Source organism: Lepidochelys kempii, chromosome 11, assembly GCF_965140285.1.
Source record: "Lepidochelys kempii isolate rLepKem1 chromosome 11, rLepKem1.hap1, whole genome shotgun sequence".
Lineage (NCBI taxonomy): Eukaryota > Metazoa > Chordata > Testudines > Cheloniidae > Lepidochelys > Lepidochelys kempii.
In genome coordinates, this window is record NC_136390.1 from 64881476 (window position 1) to 64901583 (window position 20108).

At 41.9% G+C, this 20108-nt stretch overlaps 1 protein-coding gene across 14 annotated transcripts in view; it reads left to right on the forward strand.

The window, feature by feature from the left end:
• The window catches only part of UNC80 (unc-80 subunit of NALCN channel complex), a 188877-nt gene that overhangs the window by 88041 nt on the left and 80728 nt on the right, over window positions 1–20108 (forward strand). For 9 of the 14 annotated variants that reach the window (XR_012154378.2, XR_012154377.2, XM_073306697.2 and 6 more), the window contains exons 23-26: window positions 6020–6232; window positions 11349–11520; window positions 14355–14488; window positions 17855–18020. Coding sequence is in view for 12 of the 14 variants with exons in the window: in XM_073306697.2 (XP_073162798.1) it covers window positions 6020–6232; window positions 11349–11520; window positions 14355–14488; window positions 17855–18020 (685 nt within the window). In the remaining 2 variants the exon portion in view is untranslated. The remainder of the gene's footprint in view (window positions 1–6019; window positions 6233–11348; window positions 11521–14354; window positions 14489–17854; window positions 18021–20108) is intronic. The other 5 variants (XM_073306690.2, XM_073306696.2, XM_073306693.2 and 2 more) reach the window with 1 other exon arrangement.

The window sequence follows — 20108 nt, forward strand, 5'->3', positions numbered from 1 at the left end:
AATAAACAGTGACAAGTTTTTAAAGTGTTTGTACACAAATGCTAGAAGTCTAAATAATAAGATGGGTGAACTAGAGTGCCTTGTGTTGAAGGAGAATATTGATATAATAGGCATCACAGAAACCTGATGGAGTGAGGACAATCAATGGGACACAATCATTCAGGGGTATAAAATATATGGGAAGGACAGAACAGGTCATGCGGGGGGGAGTGGCACTATATGTGAAAGAAAAAGTAGAATCAAATGAAATAAAAATCTTAAATGAACCCACATGTTCCATAGAATCTCTATGGATAGTAATTCCATGCTCTAATAAGAATATAACAGTAGGGATCTGTTACCGACCACCTGACCAGGTCAGTGATAGTGACGATGAAATGCTAAGGGAGATTAGAGGGGCTAGCAAAATAAAGAACTCAGTAATAGTGAGGGATTTCAGTTATCCCCATATTGACTGGGTACATGTCACCTCAGGACGAAATGCAGAGACAAAATTTCTCGATATTTTAAATAACTGCTTCTTGGAGCAACTAGTACAGGAACCCACAAGGGGAGAGGCAGGTCTCGATCTAGTCCTGAGTAGAGCGCAGGATCTGGTCCAAGAAGTGACTATAACAGGACTGCTTGGAAATAGTGACTATAATATAATAACATTTAACATTCCTGTGGTGGGAAGAACACCTCAACAGCCCAACACTGTGGCATTTAATTTCAGAAAGGGGAGCTATTCAAAAATGAGGAGGTTAGTTAAACAGAAATTAAAAGGTACAGTGACTAGAGTGAAATCCCTGCAAGCTGCATGGACACTTTTCAAAGACACCATAATAGAGGCTCAATTTAAATGTATACCCCAAATTAAAAAACACAGTAAAAGAACTAAAAAAGAGCCACCGTGGCTTAACAACCATGTAAAAGAAGCAGTGAGAGATAAAATGGCATATTTTAAAAAGTGGAAGTCAAATCCTAGAGGTAAATAGAAAGGAGCATAAACACTGCCAAATTAAATGTAAAAATGTGATAAGAAAAGCCAAAAAGGAGTTTGAAGAACAGCTAGCCAAAATCTCAAAAGGTAATAACAAAATGTTTTTTTAAAGTACATCAGAAGCAGGAAGCCAGTTAAACAACCAGTGGGGCCCCTAGACGATCGAGATACAAAAGGAGTACTTAAAGACGATAAAATCATCGCAGAGAAACTAAATGAATTCTTTGCTTCAGTCTTCATGGCTGAGGATGTTAGGGAGATTTCCAAACCTGACCCATATTTTGTAGATGACAAATCTGAGGAATTGTCACAGATTGAAGTGTCACTAGAGGAGGTTTTGGAATTAATTGAGAAACTTAACAGTAACAAGTCACCTGGACCAGATGGCATTCACCCAAGAGTTCTGAAGGAACTCAAATGTGAAATTGCGGAACTATTAACTATAGTTTTTAACCTGTCCTTTAAATCAGCTACTGTACCCAGTGACTGGAAGATAGCTAACGTAACGCCAATATTTAAAAAGGGCTCTAGAGGTGATCCTGGCAATTACAGACCGGTAAGTCTAACATCAGTATCAGGCAAATTAGTTGAAACAATAGTAAAGAATAAAATTGTCAGACACATAGAAGAACATAAATTGTTGCGCAGAAGTCAACATGGTTTCTGTAAAGGGAGATCTTGTCTTACTAATCTATTAGAGTTCTTTGAGGGGGTCAACAAACATGTGGTCGAGGGGGATCTGGTGGACATAGTGTACTTAAATTTCCAGAAAGCCTTTGACAAGGTCCCTCACCAAAGGCTCTTACGTAAATTAAGTTGTCATGGGATAAGAGGGAAGATTCTTTCATGGATTGAGAACCGGTTAAAAGACAGGGAAAAAAGGGTAGGAATAAATGGTAAATTTTCAGAATGGGGAGGGATAACTAGTGATGTGCCCCAAGGGTCAGTCCTAGGACCAATCCTATTCAACCTATGCATAAATGATCTGGAGAAAGGGGTAAACAGTGAGGTGGCAAAGTTTGCAGACGATACTAAACTGCTCAAGATAGTTAAGACCAAAGCAAACTGAAGAACTTCAACAAGATCTCACAAAACTAAGTGATTGGGCAACAAAATGGCAAATGAAATTTAATGTGGATAAATGTAAAGTAATGCACATTGGAAAAAAATAACCCCAACTATACATACAATATGATGGGGGCTAATTTAGCTACAACTAATCTAGAGAAAGATCTTGGAGTCATCGTGGATAGTTCTCTAAAGACGTCCACGCAGTGTGCAGCAGCAGTCAAAAAAGCAAACGGGATGTTAGGAATCATTTAAAAAGGGATAGAGAATAAGACGGAGAATATCTTATTGCCCTTATATAAATCCATGGTACGCCCACATTTTGAATACTGTGTACAGATGTGGTCCCCTCATCTCAAAAAAGATATACTGGCATTAGAAAAGGTTCAGAAAAGGTCAATTAAAAAGATTAGGGGTTTGGAACATGTCCCATATGAGGAGAGATTAAAGAGGCTAGGACTTTTTGGCTTGGAAAAGAGGAGACTAAGGGGGGATATGATAGAGATCTATAAAATCATGAGTGGTGTGGAGAAAGTGAATAAGGAAAAGTTATTTACTTGTTCCCATAATATAAGAACTAGGGGCCACCAAATGAAATTAATGGGCAGCAGGTTTAAAACAAATAAAAGGAAGTTCTTCTTCACTCAGCACACAGTCAACCTGTGGAACTCCTTGCCTGTGGAGGTTGTGAAGGCTAGGATTATAACAGGGTTTAAAAGAGAACTGGATAAATTCATGGAAGTTAAGTCCATTAATGGCTATTAGCCAGGATGAGTAAGCAATGGTGTCCCTAATCTCTGTTTGTCAGAGGGTGGAGATGGATGGCAGGAGAGAGATCACTAGATCATTACCTGTTAGGTTCACTCCCTCTGGGGCACTTGGCATTGGCCACTGTCGGTAGACAGGATACTGGGCTGGATGGACCTTTGGTCTGACCCAGTATGGCCATTCTTATGTTCTCCTGTAGTCCCAGAACAAAAAGGACGTGTGAGTGGGTTTCAGATTGTTGTAACAAGCCATAAATCCAGTGTCTTTTAGACACTGATTTCAGTATCTAGAAAAGTTGTGAATTTAGGCTCCAAAGGTCATCTCTTGAAGATGTTGTGAAGGTTGTCTTTGAGGGTGATTACTGAGAGGTCAGAGTGATCATTCTCACGCTGAAACCCATCCATACAGGGTATCATTAAACAATTACAACCATACTCTATAGGGACCACATCCTGAAATAAATCTTTCCCAAACCCCCTCTTCTGGCCTTCAACCAACCCCCCAACCTCGCCACGCTCCTCATCAGCAGCAAGCTCCCCATAGACAAGGACACCCCACCTCAAAATGGTACGAGACCCTCCCAGAACAACAAATGCAAAATCTGCAGACATATCTCCACTGCTGCAATGACCAATCCCCCGCTAGGGTGACCAGATAGCAAGTGTGAAAAATCGGGACGGGGCTGGGTGGTAATAAGAGCCCATATTAAAAAGAAGTCTCAAATATTGGGACTGTCCCTATAAAATCGGGACATCTGGTCACCCTCCCCCTCCTCCCCACAACTCACCTTTCAAGATCCCTGGGTCCTTCACATGCCTATCACAAAATGTGGTGTGCTTCAGCCAGTGCACGAAATGCCACACTAACACCTACGTGAGTGAAACCAGATAATCACTCTGCTCTTGAATGAACTCTCACAGAAAAATAATAAAAGACAAAAACACCATATCACCCGTGGGTGAACACTTCACAAAATGACCGCACCATATCTGACCTCTCAGTCTTTGCCTTCAAAGGAAACCTGCACAACACCATCAAAAGATAAGTCTGGGAGCTTAAATTCATAACTTTGATTGACACTAAAAATGAATATGTGGTAACTACTTATGCTAAACATTCTGTTCCACCTTGTATTTAGCTGTGGCATTATGAGTGCTTTTCCCAGGCCTGAAGAAGAGCTGTGTTTAGCTTGAAAACTTGTCTCTTTCAGTGACAGAAGCTGGTTCAATAAAAGATACTGCCTCACCCACCTTGTCTCTCTATCCCAAGTGGTAAAAACATTATTTATTTTGACAGTGATGTAAACTGGGTGTGGGAGGAGACTTCTAATTTCAAAGTTACAAATTACAGTTTCTATTTTTAAACATGTTGGCTAGACTTTTTCAGAAGCCCCAAATTGGTCTAACTCTCTAACCTCTGAATCCAATCATAAAACTCCAATTGAATCTAAATGGAGCAGAGTTAGGCCAATGCTGAGTGCTTTTGAAGTCCTACCTGTTAAATATGCAGACAGAAAAAAGAAAGATTGATCGCTAAACAAAAAACAGACAGGCAATGTAAAAAAAAATCACTTAGCAGGGCCCAACCCTGCCAGGAGTCCTATCTATTTTGAGGCCACCTTGTGTAATTTATTTGCAGTTCACTGGAACTTGTTTGTATTTGGTTGTTCACCTTATTTGTACTGTTTGTACTTCAATAACAGTTATTCACTTTCTATACTAATATTCAGAATTAAGCTTAAATCAAGCCCAAAAGTAAAATTGGAAAAATACATATGACACTGAAAAGATTACGTTATTACCAAATAAACCCTCAACATATTCATGAGGGCAAGCACAGTGTCTTTTAAAATGGGGCATTTTAAATCAAATTCAGCTAAGATAGGTATCATTTCTCCCTGTTATGAAAAACAAATTTTCGGTATGTTGGGACACACATGAACAAATTTTGCTTGAAAAAAATTAAGGCAAAAATTTTCAAACTTGGATACCTAATGTTAGGGCTTCGGGTCAAATTCTCTGCTGGCATTAATTGGCAGAGCTCTGCTGAAGTCAGTGGGGTTACACTGATTTATACCACCACAGAATTTGGTCCACCCATGTCTAATTGCTGTCAGCACAGAATGTGCTGGCCTCCATTTCAGCAAGCCTCCATGAAGGCATCCACACCTGTGTCACCCAGGCAGAACAAATCACGATGCATGGAAATGCTGGTGTATATGTGCCCAAACTGGCATTTTTGTCTGTAGTATTTGTCTGCATGCTGATGTAAGCAGCTTGAAAATTTGGCTCACTGCTCTGGGAAAAGTTTCAGCTGGAATCTGTTTTATTTTTTGGCAGTTATACAAATTTCTGGATAAAAGGGTTTCTAATGAAGTAGGGAAACAGACAGTTAATTGTAGCATAGCGCAGTGTGCTGTTAAATACCGCCATAATAGATAAAGAAAAACACAATGTCAAGAAGAGGCTGTATGCATGCCTTGATTTGCATACATATGTGTATATTTGTCTATGTTGTCACGTTATTTACAAAAACCAATAAAATTGCTTCAAAAGAAGTGATCATTAGTGAGCAGGAGGGACTGGGCAGAAAATGGAAGTAAGTTCTATTATATCTGTGTGCACAGAAGTGAGAATTCATTTATTTATTTATATTACTGTTATTCTCTCCCTTCTAGGCAACCCAAAACATCTTAAGCATTTATATTGGTGTGTTGTAGATGTAGGGGCCAGACACATAATTCACATCCGGATCTGAACTTTCCCAAGATTCAGGGGTGTTCAAATCTAGGGGTTTGATTCAGACACATCTCTGTTTATTTCACACTCTTAACCAGCCCATCTTATCTGTCTCCATTATGAGTGAGGTATACCACCAGTTACAGAAAACAAGGATGTCATTAAAGATGATTTGAAGGCAAGAGACACCCATTACTGTAACCACATTAATACCAGTGTGGATCTTGCATTCCTCTAGTGGCTGAACCAGGTATAGAAATTTATACCTGGTCTTGCACCCTAAATAATAGATGCAGAGGTCATGGGTTTGATACTAGCAAAGAACCTACCTAAAGGATAATCACACTAACTGTGATCCTCCAGAGATAGCTGCTTTCCATTTGCAAACCAGTCCAGATAATGCCACCTCTTCAATTAGATTGGTTGGTTCATAGTTTTTAATGTAATTCTGCAAACATTTCAGGAAGCTCCTGTAGTGGCAAGAGCAGCCCTGTTTCTCGAATGTGCTCGCTTCGTTCACCGCTGCAATCGCGGCAACTGGCCAGAGTGGATGAAGGGGCACCATGTGAACATCACGAAGAAAGGCCTGTCCCGTGGACGTTCTCCAATAGTGGGGAACAAACGGAACCAGAAGCTGCAGTGGAATGCAGCCAAACTCTTCTACCAGTGGGGAGATGTAAGTTTTCACCTTTTTTTTTCTTTAAGCTAAAATAATTAAATGGCAATCAAATCAAGAGGAGTAGGGGGGCTCAACATTTAATGTCCTTCCTCCTAGCATCCACTTTAGACATGTAGGTCCAGATCTTCAGCAGGTGCAAATCAGCCTGGTTCCATAGAGGCTATGCCAGGATATACCTGCTGAGTGCCTGGCCCTTATTGGAAGCTGCATCATGCAGCTGTTAGTTTGAAATGCTGGGGAAAACTCATTTTTACTCTTCTCTTTTATTGAACTGCAGAGGTTCCAGCACTTTGAAGCCTGGCTATCTGGCTTTAAGTGAGTTTTGTGTTACCTTTCTGTTTTAATAAGAGCAAAGATATACCATAATGAGTGTCAAGCCAAACAAAAAATAAATATATAAATTGGAGTTTGTAAATAAAATGTTCCCCAGCCTAGGGTCTTTATGTAAACCTCTCCATATGGACAGCCAAACCAATCCATAATCCCCTTGGTTACTTCAGATTCCTTTCAGGGGCATCTGCCTCAAAAATCATTAAAAACAAATCATAGGCTTAAAAAAGTACAGGCACTTGATGCAATTGCTCTGCACCTTCCAGGAGAGATCATCAGCACAGCCTTGCTCCCTCTATGTCTAATCTACCCTATTTGTGGAAAGGACAGGGATTATGTACTCCTTTTATTTCCCATCATGCCTTATTCCAGGATAGGACTGCTTACATGGCTGCCTTGGTGGACTGCATCTCCCAGCTTGCTCTTTTCTCAAGGTTCTGAGAGAGGGAGACAGAGGTTGGCTGTAATCACCAGGAGCTAGTTTGATCCCTCCCCATGGAGCCAGGGTCAGCAGCAATATGAATTTCAAACTGTTTCCTCCTCACAGTCCGGGCATCCGCTGTCCACAGGAATTGCTAAAAGCTATGCTGGAATGGAATATTGCTTGGTCCACGAGGGTTCCCTTCCCAAACCTCAAAGGGCCTGTGTGTACTGCTGCAGCAATTTGGTACTTGCACTTTTTTTCCCTAGGCATTTTCATCCATCTCAAGGTGGGCTTTTCTGGTTTCACAGTGACAGACTGAAGGGAGCCTCCAGATCTGTGACTCTGGAGAACAAGATTCCAAAGACCCAGTGTCCATAATGTGAGAGCCGCAGTTCATGCCAAGGGAACTAGTTGGTGCTATTGCCAATGAGCAGACACTGAAAACGAATAATTGATTACCTCAGTACAAAGGCTCTTCAGTGTTTTGAGATGCTGGGCTTTCTCCTGCCCCAAGGTAACAAGGAGGGGGCCATGAAATCCTGATGGCTCTGGCTTCCATTGGCATTTGCTGCATCCCTGCTGATTTACTAGCATAGCTGAGAAGTAAATACACAGAATTTGCCTCTGTGTAAATACTTTTATTTAAGCACGTAGTTGTGTGAGTCAGAACTAGCTATCCTGCTCAAGAAAGGTAGAAAAACCTGCAGCAACAGAAATCAGTGGTACGTTGCAAGAGAGAGTTCAGGGACACCCTTCAACTCAAATTGAAGACATTTCAGGGTTGCTCCTCCATCCCCCTTCTCCCAACTCTGGCCCACTCACCCACAAAGGAGAGCTGTGAAATACTGAGGAGGGAGGGGCCTGTGATTTACCCCCTTTCTTTGTTTCTAGTGCCTCCTTTCTCCTCACCCTGTAATATTAATTACAGATACGGGTTACAGTCACCAAAAGTGAAATCTCCCCCATGTCCCCAATGGTATCGGTGATGTTCGTGAAGGGCACAGTGTATAAAGACAGCAATTACTCTAAAGAGAAGCTTTGCAATGGTGAAAAGCTGTGGTTCTCGCTAGCCTTCAGACACATTCTGTCATCACACTAGGTCATAAGGATATTGTCAATGTTAGGGGCTTGGGGATTTTTATAGCTTTCAGTTTATTATTTTTTAGCTTCTGTTTTATTTCTAATTCCCTTTTGGAGGCTTTTACATAAAATGTCTTTCCCTGCAGCAAATATTGATTTTTTTTATCTTATGGGTTTCAAATATAGCAGGTGCCAACATAGATCTCTTGTGTTTACTTCTTCCGGCACCATACCACATGTTTGTGGAAATGGGCTCAGCTCTTGGAGTTGAATTTTTGAGCTAATTGCTTAGCAGCAGTTGTGCAGAGGGAGCACACTCTTTTATTATTATTGTTAATTATTACTTGCACCTCTCCCTCTCTTTTTTACTTTATTTTAAAGTAGGGGAAAATTCAGAGCCAACTCTTGACAGTGCAACGTTTTCCCCATATTTAACACCCGTCTGGTGCTCTTGGAAGGTGCCATATTGACATGCATCCCTGGAGACTTAAGTCTTCTGTTTATCTACAGAGCCAGGGCAGCATGGTCAGCACCTCCCTTTGGCCTAGGACCATTTTCTTGGTGATGGCTGAGGAGCACAAAACACGTTTCAGGAGGGGGCTCCAAAGACAGCTTTTGTGTTGTCTCAATCCTGAGCTAACTGTATGCAAGGCTGGTCCTCTGGTGTAACCTGTGGCCGCAGCTTAGAAGGCATTTTAAATTATGCTGGCTACTAATGACCTCAAGAGGCCACTGTGCTAGCTGGGGATTGCCTAGGTATAAGGAAGCTCAGGTCATATTCCTTCACCTGACCTTCCCAACTGTGTCAGCATCAGGGAACATAAGAGCCAATACACTCAGCTCTGTGCCACCAGAGGATCCCTGTGCAACCCATAACTTGCAACCCTGGCTCAAGAGCCACTTAGCAGTGGGACACGAAGCTTCTGTACCACAAGGGAGATTCTGGGTCAAAGTCAACAGGATTGAGAGGGCAGGTCACTCTCGAAGCCCATTTAGTCATAGAATCATAGAATATCAGGGTTGGAAGGGACCTCAGGAGGTCATCTAGTCCAACCCCCTGCTCAAAGCAGGACTAATCCCCAAGGTTTGCCCCGATCCCTAAATGGCCCCCTCAAGGATTGAACTCACAACCCTGGGTTTAGCAGGCCAATGCTCAAACCACTGAGCTATCCCTGGCCTCTTCCTTCAGATTGCCAGCAAGGTTGCTGAGTTATGCTAACTGTGGTGATGTTTTTTCTAGGAGGTACACTTGAGCACTGAGAGTCATTCAGATACTGCGGTGGGGGTGCCATTATAAAACCCTGGGTTAGATAAAGAATTAGCCTCAGGCCACCAGACCTAACCTACCAAATAGCCTTCCCATAATAAGAACTTTAAGTCTCTACTGACCTGGGCAAGATTCAGAAAGCCACTAAAAGTGATGGGCCCATTACTGATCCCCTGAATCAGCTAATCCAATCCCACTAGTGACATTGTCTTTTTAAATGACAGACTTTTCAGTCTGTTCTGGTCAGTCTAGTCTATCATTGCCTGTGGCTTCTTTTGTTAAGCTGCCTTCGTCTACGTGGAGATATATTGCTCTATCCATTATCTAGGCTAGCCCAGGATAACTCTGGCAATCAGTTCCTATTAGGAATTTAGTACAAATTAGCATTATTAGTTAGGTTGCTGTGTAATTATAGCTGATTGTTATATCATCAGTCAGGGTAGACAACAGCAGTAGTAATGAGTGGTAAATTTATTGCATCTTTGAAAACCAAGCAAGACATTTCTTCCTTAAATAACTGAAGTGAGGAGAGAGAAAATAGTATGAAGGATTTTAGAGTTTACTCAGCGATGTGTAACCTCACAGACAACTGAGATTGACAACCGTCCAGATCAGCTTGCAGACCACACAGTTCCACATTCTCCTATCCCATACAGAGTCTATCATCTCCATTTTAATAGCAGCTGCTTAGTAGCAATAGAAATGAGCCTTAATCATACCTATTTGTGACTGCTTTTCTTTCTCTGCTTCACTTCAGTTTAGGCAGATAAATTATATGATGCTGGTACGTCAGTTCTGAGATTCAGGGGGTCAGAAAATCAGCTTTAGCCTGTCTCTCAGGAACTCCCTCTAAATCCAAGAGGGCCTCAGTGCCAAATTGTTATTAAAACAAAGAAATTACTCCCATTTGCTATCTTACAAAATGATGCTATAGCAAAGTAAAATGTTCCATGTGATTTTCCATGTTCTCTTAGATGTACGTTGCTTACATACAGCATCACTTTGGGAAAAAAACCTCAGGAGTTCTGAAATGGTCTTAATGTTAAGCATTCTGCTTGTTAATTGACCCAGCTGTGGCATTGCCCTCAGAACCTCCGCTACCCTAACATTCAGTAACGAAGCCATTAGAGCAGTTTTTGTTTGTTTGTTTGACTGGAGAAAAAAAATTTTTAGATTTTTTTTTCCTTCAGTGGGAATCTCTGTCTCCTAGCTGCTTACATGTCCCACCTCACTATCTGAGCGCCTCACAATCTGTAATGTATTTATCCTCACAACACCCTGTGAAGTAGGGCATTGCTGTTATCCCCATTTTATAGATGGGAACTGAGACATAGAAAGGCTAAGGGCCAAATTTTTAAAGGTATTAAGGTGCCAAACTCCCATTGAAATCTATGGGAGTTAGCTGCCTAAATGTCTTTAAAAATCTGGGCCTAAATGACTTGCCCAAGGTCACCCAGGAAGTCTCTGGTGGAGCAGAAAATTCAACCACAGTCTCCTAAATTCCAGGCTGTATCCTAACCACCAGACCATCCTTCCTCAGCAGAAAATCTTCAGCAGAAGGATGGCACGTGTCACTGCATAATTTTGATGAACAAAGAGGCGGGGAAGGAGGAGAGGCAGGGGTGGGAAAAGGCGGGGCTGGAGTCGGGCCCTGGGGGAAGGGGTGGAGTGGGGGCGGAGCCTGGAGCAGGGTTGGGGGTTGAGCACCCCCCAACAGTATGAAAAATCAGTGCCTGTAGTTTCAACCAAATATAAACACTTTTTCCAAATTTTGATAACTGTTCAAAATTTTGACCAAAAATAGAAGAAAATATTTGCAATTTGTTTGGTGGTGATTCCGGCCCTCCCCCGCAACCAACAGTTTTCTCGATTGCTCTAGTGATTTAAAAAAATGACAAAATGTTTTGTTCTTAACATGAAATTTCCAGCTGCCTCAGAATGAGCAAGATCCAGGTGAATCCCCTCCGGTCCTCATTCCCTTGTGCTTTCTTTTCCTTCCTTCTTTCCGGCAGGCAATTGGCATCCGACTCAACGAGCTGTGCCACAGTGAGAGTGAGAGCCCGGCCAACCTGCTGGGCCTCATTTATGATGAGGAGGCCAAGCGGAGACTGAGAAAGGAGGATGAGGAGGAAGACTTTTTAGATGACAGTAAGGAGACTCCCTTTACTACAAGAACCCCCGCTTGTAAGAACCTCTGCTTTAGGAGCACTTAATTTTTCTTCTTCTCTTTCATATTCTTGCCACCCAACTGTATTCCCCACCAATTCCCTTCCCTTTCTTTCTGTGCCTGATGTAAAATATACCATATGAGTAGGAGCAATAAGAGACAATGAAAATAATAGCATCTAAAACACAGGCAAGTGAGTTGCAATTACTGTAGATTGCGATTATAAATAAATCCGATCAATCTTTTATATCTAGGCTCAAGTGCTTGTACACCATTCTGATTCCCCTTCTTCAAAGATATCCTTACCAAAACCTAAAAAACACATTTTTTGCAAAATCAGCTACATCTAAATTTTCTTAATATTGAAGGACCAGATCCTCAGATGGTGTAAATTGGCATAGCTGCACGAAATGCTTTGAATTTAAGCATTTTAATGTCCATGTATTGATTCTAACACAAAAATGTAGTGAGGTGGTACAGAAAGTATCATTAAAAAACGTACAATGTACCAAATCACTGAAATAAACACATTTTAAGGACGTTGACAGATTCTAAAATTGTGATGTGATGTGTGATCAGAATAAATAAAATCACATCACATACAGACATAGGCTACAGGTGAAGATAGCAATGAACATTATATCCTCTCCAAACACCATTTGTATATGTGTGGTCTGTAATGTACTGGCTTGTGTGTACGTGTACTACTGTTTTTTCACTGAATGTAATATATAAGCGCTGTTTATGTATCTGTTGGCTTCCTTTTTATGGTTAAGGAGCTGCTCTTTTCACTGCATAACGACCACTCTGCTAGAGGCAATTGAATTGTACTCCTGTGAAATCACTGAGAGGAGAATCAGGTCCTCAGTATCTGAATTTCCTTCCCAGCGCTTTGTAATATGCCATTTGCTCCTGACCACAGTGCCTTAGCCGAAGTGGCCATGGATAGCTGTACTGGGCCAAATTCTGCTTTATGCTGGTACACATGAAGGGGTGGAATGAACAAGGGGTGGAGCCTTCCCCTACATACCTTGAATGACCCATGAGAGGCTAGGCAGAACTGCAGTCCCTGTGTTTGAGAGTGCCTGGACTGTTCCATTCTTTCTCCACCGGGTGTGCCAGGTACTCCAAAAGGACAGGTGGGTAGGAGGCAGGGCTACTGTGTCAGATAGGTCCATGGTGGAAGCTGGCAGACTGCACCCCATGAAGCAGTGTAGAAGCAGGAGTGCTCCCTCTACATGCCAGGGAGTTCAGAATGCCACTCAGCCTCCACACTATGGCTTCGTCTACACTGGGTGTTTTGCTGGCATAACTGTGACGGCCAGCAGTATGAAAACAAATCACACCCCTTAGCTGAATGTCAGAAGCAACTATGCTGACAGAAAAGTGCTTCTGTCCATTTAGCTAATGACCTTTGGGGCAGAGGCCATTATGCTGGCGAAACTCCTTCTGTTGGCTTACACTGCGTCCCCACTAGGAGGCTGTGCCAGCATGGCTCTGCCAGCCAAGGCTCTGCAGTGTAGACAAGTCCTAAGACAGAGTACTTCCTCGAGTTTCCCCTGAGAACCTATGCGTACCTCAGTGTATCTGCCTGTTCAGATCATTTTAGTTCCTGTGAACTCCATCACTCGTGACAGGAGAAATAAACAAGGAGCTTGCAAGCGAGGTAAACATAATCAGGCTTTGTCTGGTAGCCTATAGCGTCCTCTCCATTCCTGAAACATTCCCTTGTTGGTTCAGTTTCTGCGTGCTTCTTTGTGCAACACGACAGGATCAGACGTGAGAAAAACCAGGGGGAACATAAAATATCTCCAGAAGACATTTGGATGGTTCATTAAGTGACAAGCCCAAAGCATTCCAAAAAAATCAGGATTGTTAGCAGTTTCAAGGGACCCCAAAATAACTACCAGCTCTTTTTCCTTCTGTATGTTAGCCCAAAAAATTCTTTGCAAGTTGGTCAAGGCCACAAGAACACTTCATTGTCTTCAAGGTTTGGATGGGTGTTGGACCAGTTGAAAAATATCATGAACATAGATTTTAAAGCTGAGCATATAGACTCCATTTCAGCAAAGCCACTTGAACATGTGCTTAACTTTAAGCATGTGGGTAGTCCCATTTGTGTAAAGTCAAGCATGCCTGTAAATACTTTGCTTTGCTGAATCCCTCTTTAATGGAAATTTGTACCTTACTAATTTCTAAACACTTGATGGTGCAATAACTGCATGTTGTTGTCCCATCTCTAAATGACATTTGTATTCATTATGTAGAACAAAGTTGCAGGGCTGCTGTCTTATTTAGTCTTCTGGACAGTTATTAACAGTAACAGTAACAATACTTGTATGTTGACTGTTCACAATGATGTGTATGATTTTAAAAAGAACAAGCGTGACAATGATGCTACCCTTTCCCAAGATTATTGCCCTGATAATCTCACTTAAGATGGCTGGTGATTTGGTATTGGTTTGAGTTCATCTTCATTTAGGACACAAGCTTAGCCATAATGGTAATCTATTTGGCTGGATGCAAAGGTGTAAAGGACATAAGAGTATCTGTTTCTAAATCTGTATTGTGCTAATATATAGTATTGTATGTAGAGTTTATATTTTGAGATCACTTCGAGTTAGCAGATGTTTTGATAACAACGTACCACACAGTATATGGGATTTGTGCTGACAGATAGATATGTGCATGGATCTGTCCTTTTAATATTAGAAAAGTAATATAGGAGTCTAGAATTTAATCATAACACTTTTTTCATATGCACCTTGCATCGTGCACCATGTGTGTCCATCAATTCTTGGTTCCAAATTTTGTATCATGTTTTCTCTTACCAAGCAAATCTCATTTCCAGGCACTGTGAACCCTACTAAATGTGGTTGTCCTTTTGCCCTGAAGATGGCAGCATGCCAGCTTCTCTTGGAGATCACCACCTTTCTTCGAGAGACCTTTCCCTACATGCCCAGGCCACGTACTGAGCCTCTCCTGGTAAGTGAGCCACAGGAATTAGAGATGAAGAAGTTCCCATGAGGTTATTTTCCTCATACACCTGATGAAAAGGATAGATTGGTGGCAGGGATTTAACTGTGGTGAAGTTTCCACAGAAGGCTGAACGATTAAGACACACCATTTCCATTAATGTTAATGAGAGTCTTAGACCCAAATCTCAGTATGTCACTAATGGCAATATACCTGACAGGCTGACATGATGTGGCATCACAGCAGTTAGAGTTTGAAGTTGGTTGCTAAAATATTTTACAGACCTCCAATGGAGTGAGTCAGCCAAAAGGAGGAAATCAGCGTGGCTCTTTGTTGACATTTTCACTATGTAATAAATGGCAGCATTATAAAACAGTGTTACAAAACTACAGGGTCTTAGAGGTGGAAATGCATCTTACTAAAACAGATATGTTGAAAGTAAGAACATCCTGGGTAATTAGGATCTGTAGGGATCTGTGTCTTTGAGCCACACAGAAATGCTGCCGATTAAGAAGTTTTCAAACTCTGCTATGGGAGAGGAAGAGGAGGACTTGTTTTGTAGTGTGAAGCTGGAAGAAAACTTAGTCTCACTATGTAAGAGTCTATCAGAAATAATAGCATTAGCCTGACAGTTTGAATCTTATACAAGTGCTGAACAATTATGGCCCCTAACATTCAGGAAATAAGGTGAACTTAGTGTTATGTTTTGAGTTAGAAATGGGTTAATGGGGGTTTCTTTGCACAAAGAAAACTTTCTGGCTTGCTTGTGCTTTTAAAGAGAACTGGGCGTATGAAGATTTGGTTCCTTTTTGTTGTTGTTACTGATAAAGCCAAGTTTATACAGACATAAACCTGGATAAGACATAAACCTGGATAAGAGCCTGACTTACGTCTGCAGTGAAAACGTTCCCTAAATGCGTGGTTGATTCCGAGATGTTCTAAGCATTTGCAGATTCCACACATGTCAGTGGGGCCTTGTCTAGACTAGAGGACTAGAGAACTAAACCGTTTGTATCTGAACCAATAATGATGAGCCAGTTTACCCACCAACAGTTCCCTCCACACCCTCCGGCAGCCAACCTCCCCACTCCTCACCTCCTTCTCACCCGCCTGAGCACGCCGCGTCCCTGCTCCTCCCTTTCCCACCTGCCTGCTGCCTAACAGCTGTTTGGCACCACTTAGGACTTTCCGGGAGGGACGCAGCGCGCTCTGGGGAGGAGGCGGAGAAGATGCGGGGAAGGGGCAGGGCGGGGCTGGGTGGGAAGAGGCGGGGTGGGGGAGTCAAGCAGCCACTGGGCAGAGGGGAAGTCAGCGCCTATGGGCTGATTTGCTTTAAGTTTTGCCTTGTATTCCAAAACCATTTCAGTTGCAATGTGATCTGAATGCCTCTCTCACAGTTCCTGGGTCATCTACCACAAGCAGTATGTTGTGGGAGTTTTTGTAAAGCCAAAGGTACACTGGGGGGGGGGGGGGGGTCAATGAAAGATTAATTGAACCCTTTCAGCTAGTCTGCATCCACATTTGTTCAGATTAAACCAGTTAAACTGGGATTTTCAGCACTGCCTAATGGAGTTGATGTGCCCAATTCCCAGTGAACTGAGGTGTCCAACTCCCCAAACGCTCCTTTGAAAATCCAGCCTTAAACTGATGGTTAAGCAAGTGGAAAAGTCATCTGTTCTTATCGCTTATTATATCATCTGTTGGACCATTTAGGTGGTTTTCTGAGGGGCTGCAAAGTGTTCTACAAGTGTTCTAAGGGCTGTAACTGGTCTAATTTCTCTCATGCAAAGCAATTACACATGTTCAGCACCACTAAGTCTGTAATGTTTCTATTCTTTTGTATGTTTGTGTGTTTGTTTTTGTGTTCGGGAAAATTCACTTTTTTCAAAGCAGCTTTTAATATAACAGAACATCACACACTCCTATTAACTCCCAATAACTTCAGTAGGAGTTACAGGTGTACAGCCATGGACGAAATCTCCTGAGTGTGAGATAAGAAACTGATATTTCCTCATGATTAACCTTTTTGATTGTTTTAAGACAGTTTACTGCAGGGGTAGTGTGTAGGCAGACCATGTGCCAAGTCCGGACCACCAGATGCTTTTGAACAGACCCAAAAATCTTTTTATTTACTTATTATCATTATTGTTATTGTTTTTGTATTATTTTCTCCGGAGTCTGGACCTTGACTATACCTTGGCCAAGAAATTTGGATCTTGACAAAAAATAATTGATTACCCCTCATTTACTATAACACCTCTTCCTCGGTTAAGCCTGACAAATAGCTCTGCCATTTTACATTTCTATACCCTAGTGGTTTTCATGCGGAACAGTCTCCAAGATATCAGTGTCATCAAGTGGATGTTGTATATAAAATTATAAACGAGTGGGGCTTTTTAACTGCACTCACTGTATGTGCTTCTCACCAGCCATTTTGAAAACAGAACCCTATGTGTTTAACCTGCCTTTTTTTCAGTCTCTGCTAAGGGAAATGGATGTGTATATCTGAATACTGGCATAATTGGGTAATGTTGCCGCTTTGGAACGAATGGTTCATCAGTGTTCAGGGCATTGCAGGGCTGTTTCTGCCAGGAGGAGAAATGGATGATCCGAGTCGGGTGCTGTCCTGTTTGTTTACCAAGAAAGAACACACAGTCCTGTTTTCTTGAAAGCAGCAGAAACAAACAGCAGGCAGTTTCCTTGCTCGCTATTTACAGGTCTGCCTCTCTAGTCAGTTCTGTGCCCAAGGAGCTCTGTCTCTCTACTCTCTTTGAGGGCCATGCTCACGACTGCTTCTCTTGCTGTCTGCTGGCGTTTTCTTTGTTTTTCTGCCTCTGACGCATGCGTGCGCACATACACACGCACACATAGCCAGCTGCAAGCAATCCCCTATCCCCGCTGTGTTTGTCACCAGTCCCAGGGAAATCCCCCTGACCACACAGTTCATGTAGCCTAGTGGCTCAGGCAGTACCCTCCTGGTGGTTCCAAATATCAGTACATACAGGGGCATTATATTGCTCTATCCGTTTAGCCTGAAAGAAGGGTGATTAGCATACCCATTGTCTTTAACCAGATCTGTGATCGTCTATAGATCAGAGGCCCAGTTGATGGCAGCTATTAATATCTTCCAGCAGAACAATATCCCCTTGCATTGAGTATACAGTAGCTGAAAGCCAAATTCAATCAGGATTTGAAAATGTGTCAGTGTAGGTTAGCTATGAAGGGATTAGGTTAACTGGAAATTTAGTTCCAGATGGTAGAAGTAGGATTTCCATTTGAGGGCAGGTCTTGCTATAATGATAATTCTTTGTTGCTGGAGAAAAGTATAAGAGCTTATGCTATTTACATGTTTCTATGGTCCACATGATGCGACAGGACCTGGAGAGCTGCAGGTTGCGTCTGGACCCTGAGCTGGACAGGCACAGGTATGAGAGGAAGATCAGCTTTGCTGGGATTCTGGATGAAAATGAAGATTCAAAAGACTCCCTGCACAGCAGCAGCCACACGCTCAAATCTGACACTGGCTGCGAAGAGAAGAAAGGTTTGTCAGTAGAGTGAAGCTTTCATGTTGTCAGGGCTTGTTATGTGATGCTGTATTTTATGTCTCTTCATTTCCATAGGCTGTGTTAAAAAGCAGGAAGCCATAGAGCCACATGGCATGAATAATTTTTGAGCTACCTTTAGACTGCCATGTTGCATATGTTATGTGTGAAAAACAAAGATTTTTAAGTCATCCAGGTAATGATATTAGCAGAACCAAACAGTGGTTCTGAAAAGCAAATGGTGTAAATTCAGTAGTACCTTTTGGTGCAATGCTTAGTTAGAAGTAACAGTGTTTGATCTGATTTTTGTATTTTCTTATACTATTCTTCAATGTGGGATAAAAACCACACATGGGCCAAAAGATGGGATCCTTATGTAAAAATCCCTACCTGTGTTCAGAGGTCATGGCATTTAACAGAACCCCGGACCTCTTTTGGTTCTTTACTACCACATGAAAAACACCTACCTATGTGGCTCTTGATGGCTAGCAGGTTAATATTACCAGCATATTGCGTACTGTACAAGCAAAGCTCAAGCTCACTGTGTTTGGTGAAGGCAGCAGAATGTTTTCCATTTTAAAACCATCTCATGCAAAATCCCCATACTATATGACGGTACAAGTGTTGCAATACAATATGCAGTCAGTAGTTACTTGACATTTGCTATTCGAGACTGAATGCTCTGGACAGTTACCTGTAAATGACAGTCGAGTTTGTGTGTTTTAGTGTAGAACATTTGCAAGGCACACTGTTTAAAATCTCTTTCATAACAGACATGTAAAGACATAGACTTTCTGTAACAATTTTTTTTAAAGGGATGGGATTTATGGTTTGTGATCTTGTGAAGAATTATACTTGTGTGCTAAACAATGCAGATCATCGAAGCGTATCCACAGTTGTAGCTTGCCTTTGAAGTCAACCATGAGATTTCCCTTGACTATGAAGGGCTTTGGATCAGGCCCGTATTGCATTCACGCTCATGGTTGAGCTGTGATTCCATTCACAAGTAGATACATTCATATATGAAACATTTCCAAGAATTACTTGTAAAACTGCTTCAAAAAATACATGGAATGGGACAGCTACTGATAGCGAAGGCAGCTTACCATCAAACTGCAGAGTCATCTTGAAGATTTCTCATATAACCCACTTCCTTTTCTTCTGACTCTTGGTAGCAGCCATGGAACGCACAAGTCTCCAGAATTTGACATTGCCAAATAAATCAGGATGAGAAGTCCCTTATGTATTAGGTGGCCACAACTTTTAAATTTTAAAAAGGCTTCCATAGCAACTGCCTGCAACCACCCTGTGCTGTGATGCCATCAGATCTTTTGAGGATAGCAAGGTTGAGGTAGCAGAGTACATGTATAGGAGGCCTCCTTGAAACATTAGGTGTTGCAAGAAATGGTGGTGGTGACAACATGGAATTGGGGGTCCCCCCCCCCCCGCATGGTTACTGTGCTGCACACTTTTGGATACAATGTAAAATCTTTTTTTTCTCAAGAATAGTTCCAGCTCATTCTGCTTAACTAAATTCTCCCTGCCATTTCAGTAAAGCATGGGGGTCCTTCTTCACTTCTTGCCCCCAGGTTTGGTGTAGTATTGCTGTGCAAGTTTTACAAAGCTGCTATGTTGCATCCAGAGGCAGCTGCATTTTAGTGATGGGAAAAGTGATCCCTATGTGGAGGCTGTATTTCAGTTTATACATTAGCAAAGTGCTTTGTAATATTTTGTTCTGAAATAAGCTAAACAAATACAAGATATTATTTTTTTAAAGTGTTCTTTGCTCTGGCTACAGCCTACTCTACTGGGAATTTACCTGGGCTAAAACATAGCAGATGCAAAGGCATCTTTCTGAATCTATAATTGTCTAGCTGAAAATTGTTGTTGTGTGACAGTAATTACGTTTTTCTCACCTGCAGTGACAAAAGGACAGGCCTCTTTACTCGAATCTCTTTGACAAGTACTAATCCATTTCTTTCCTTTCATCTCCTCTTGAGTGGTAATTACTTTGCTTGATGGTCAACCCAGGTTTGTCTTAACAGCTATGCAAAAACTATGATTTTACTGTGTCTAACCTGCTACAG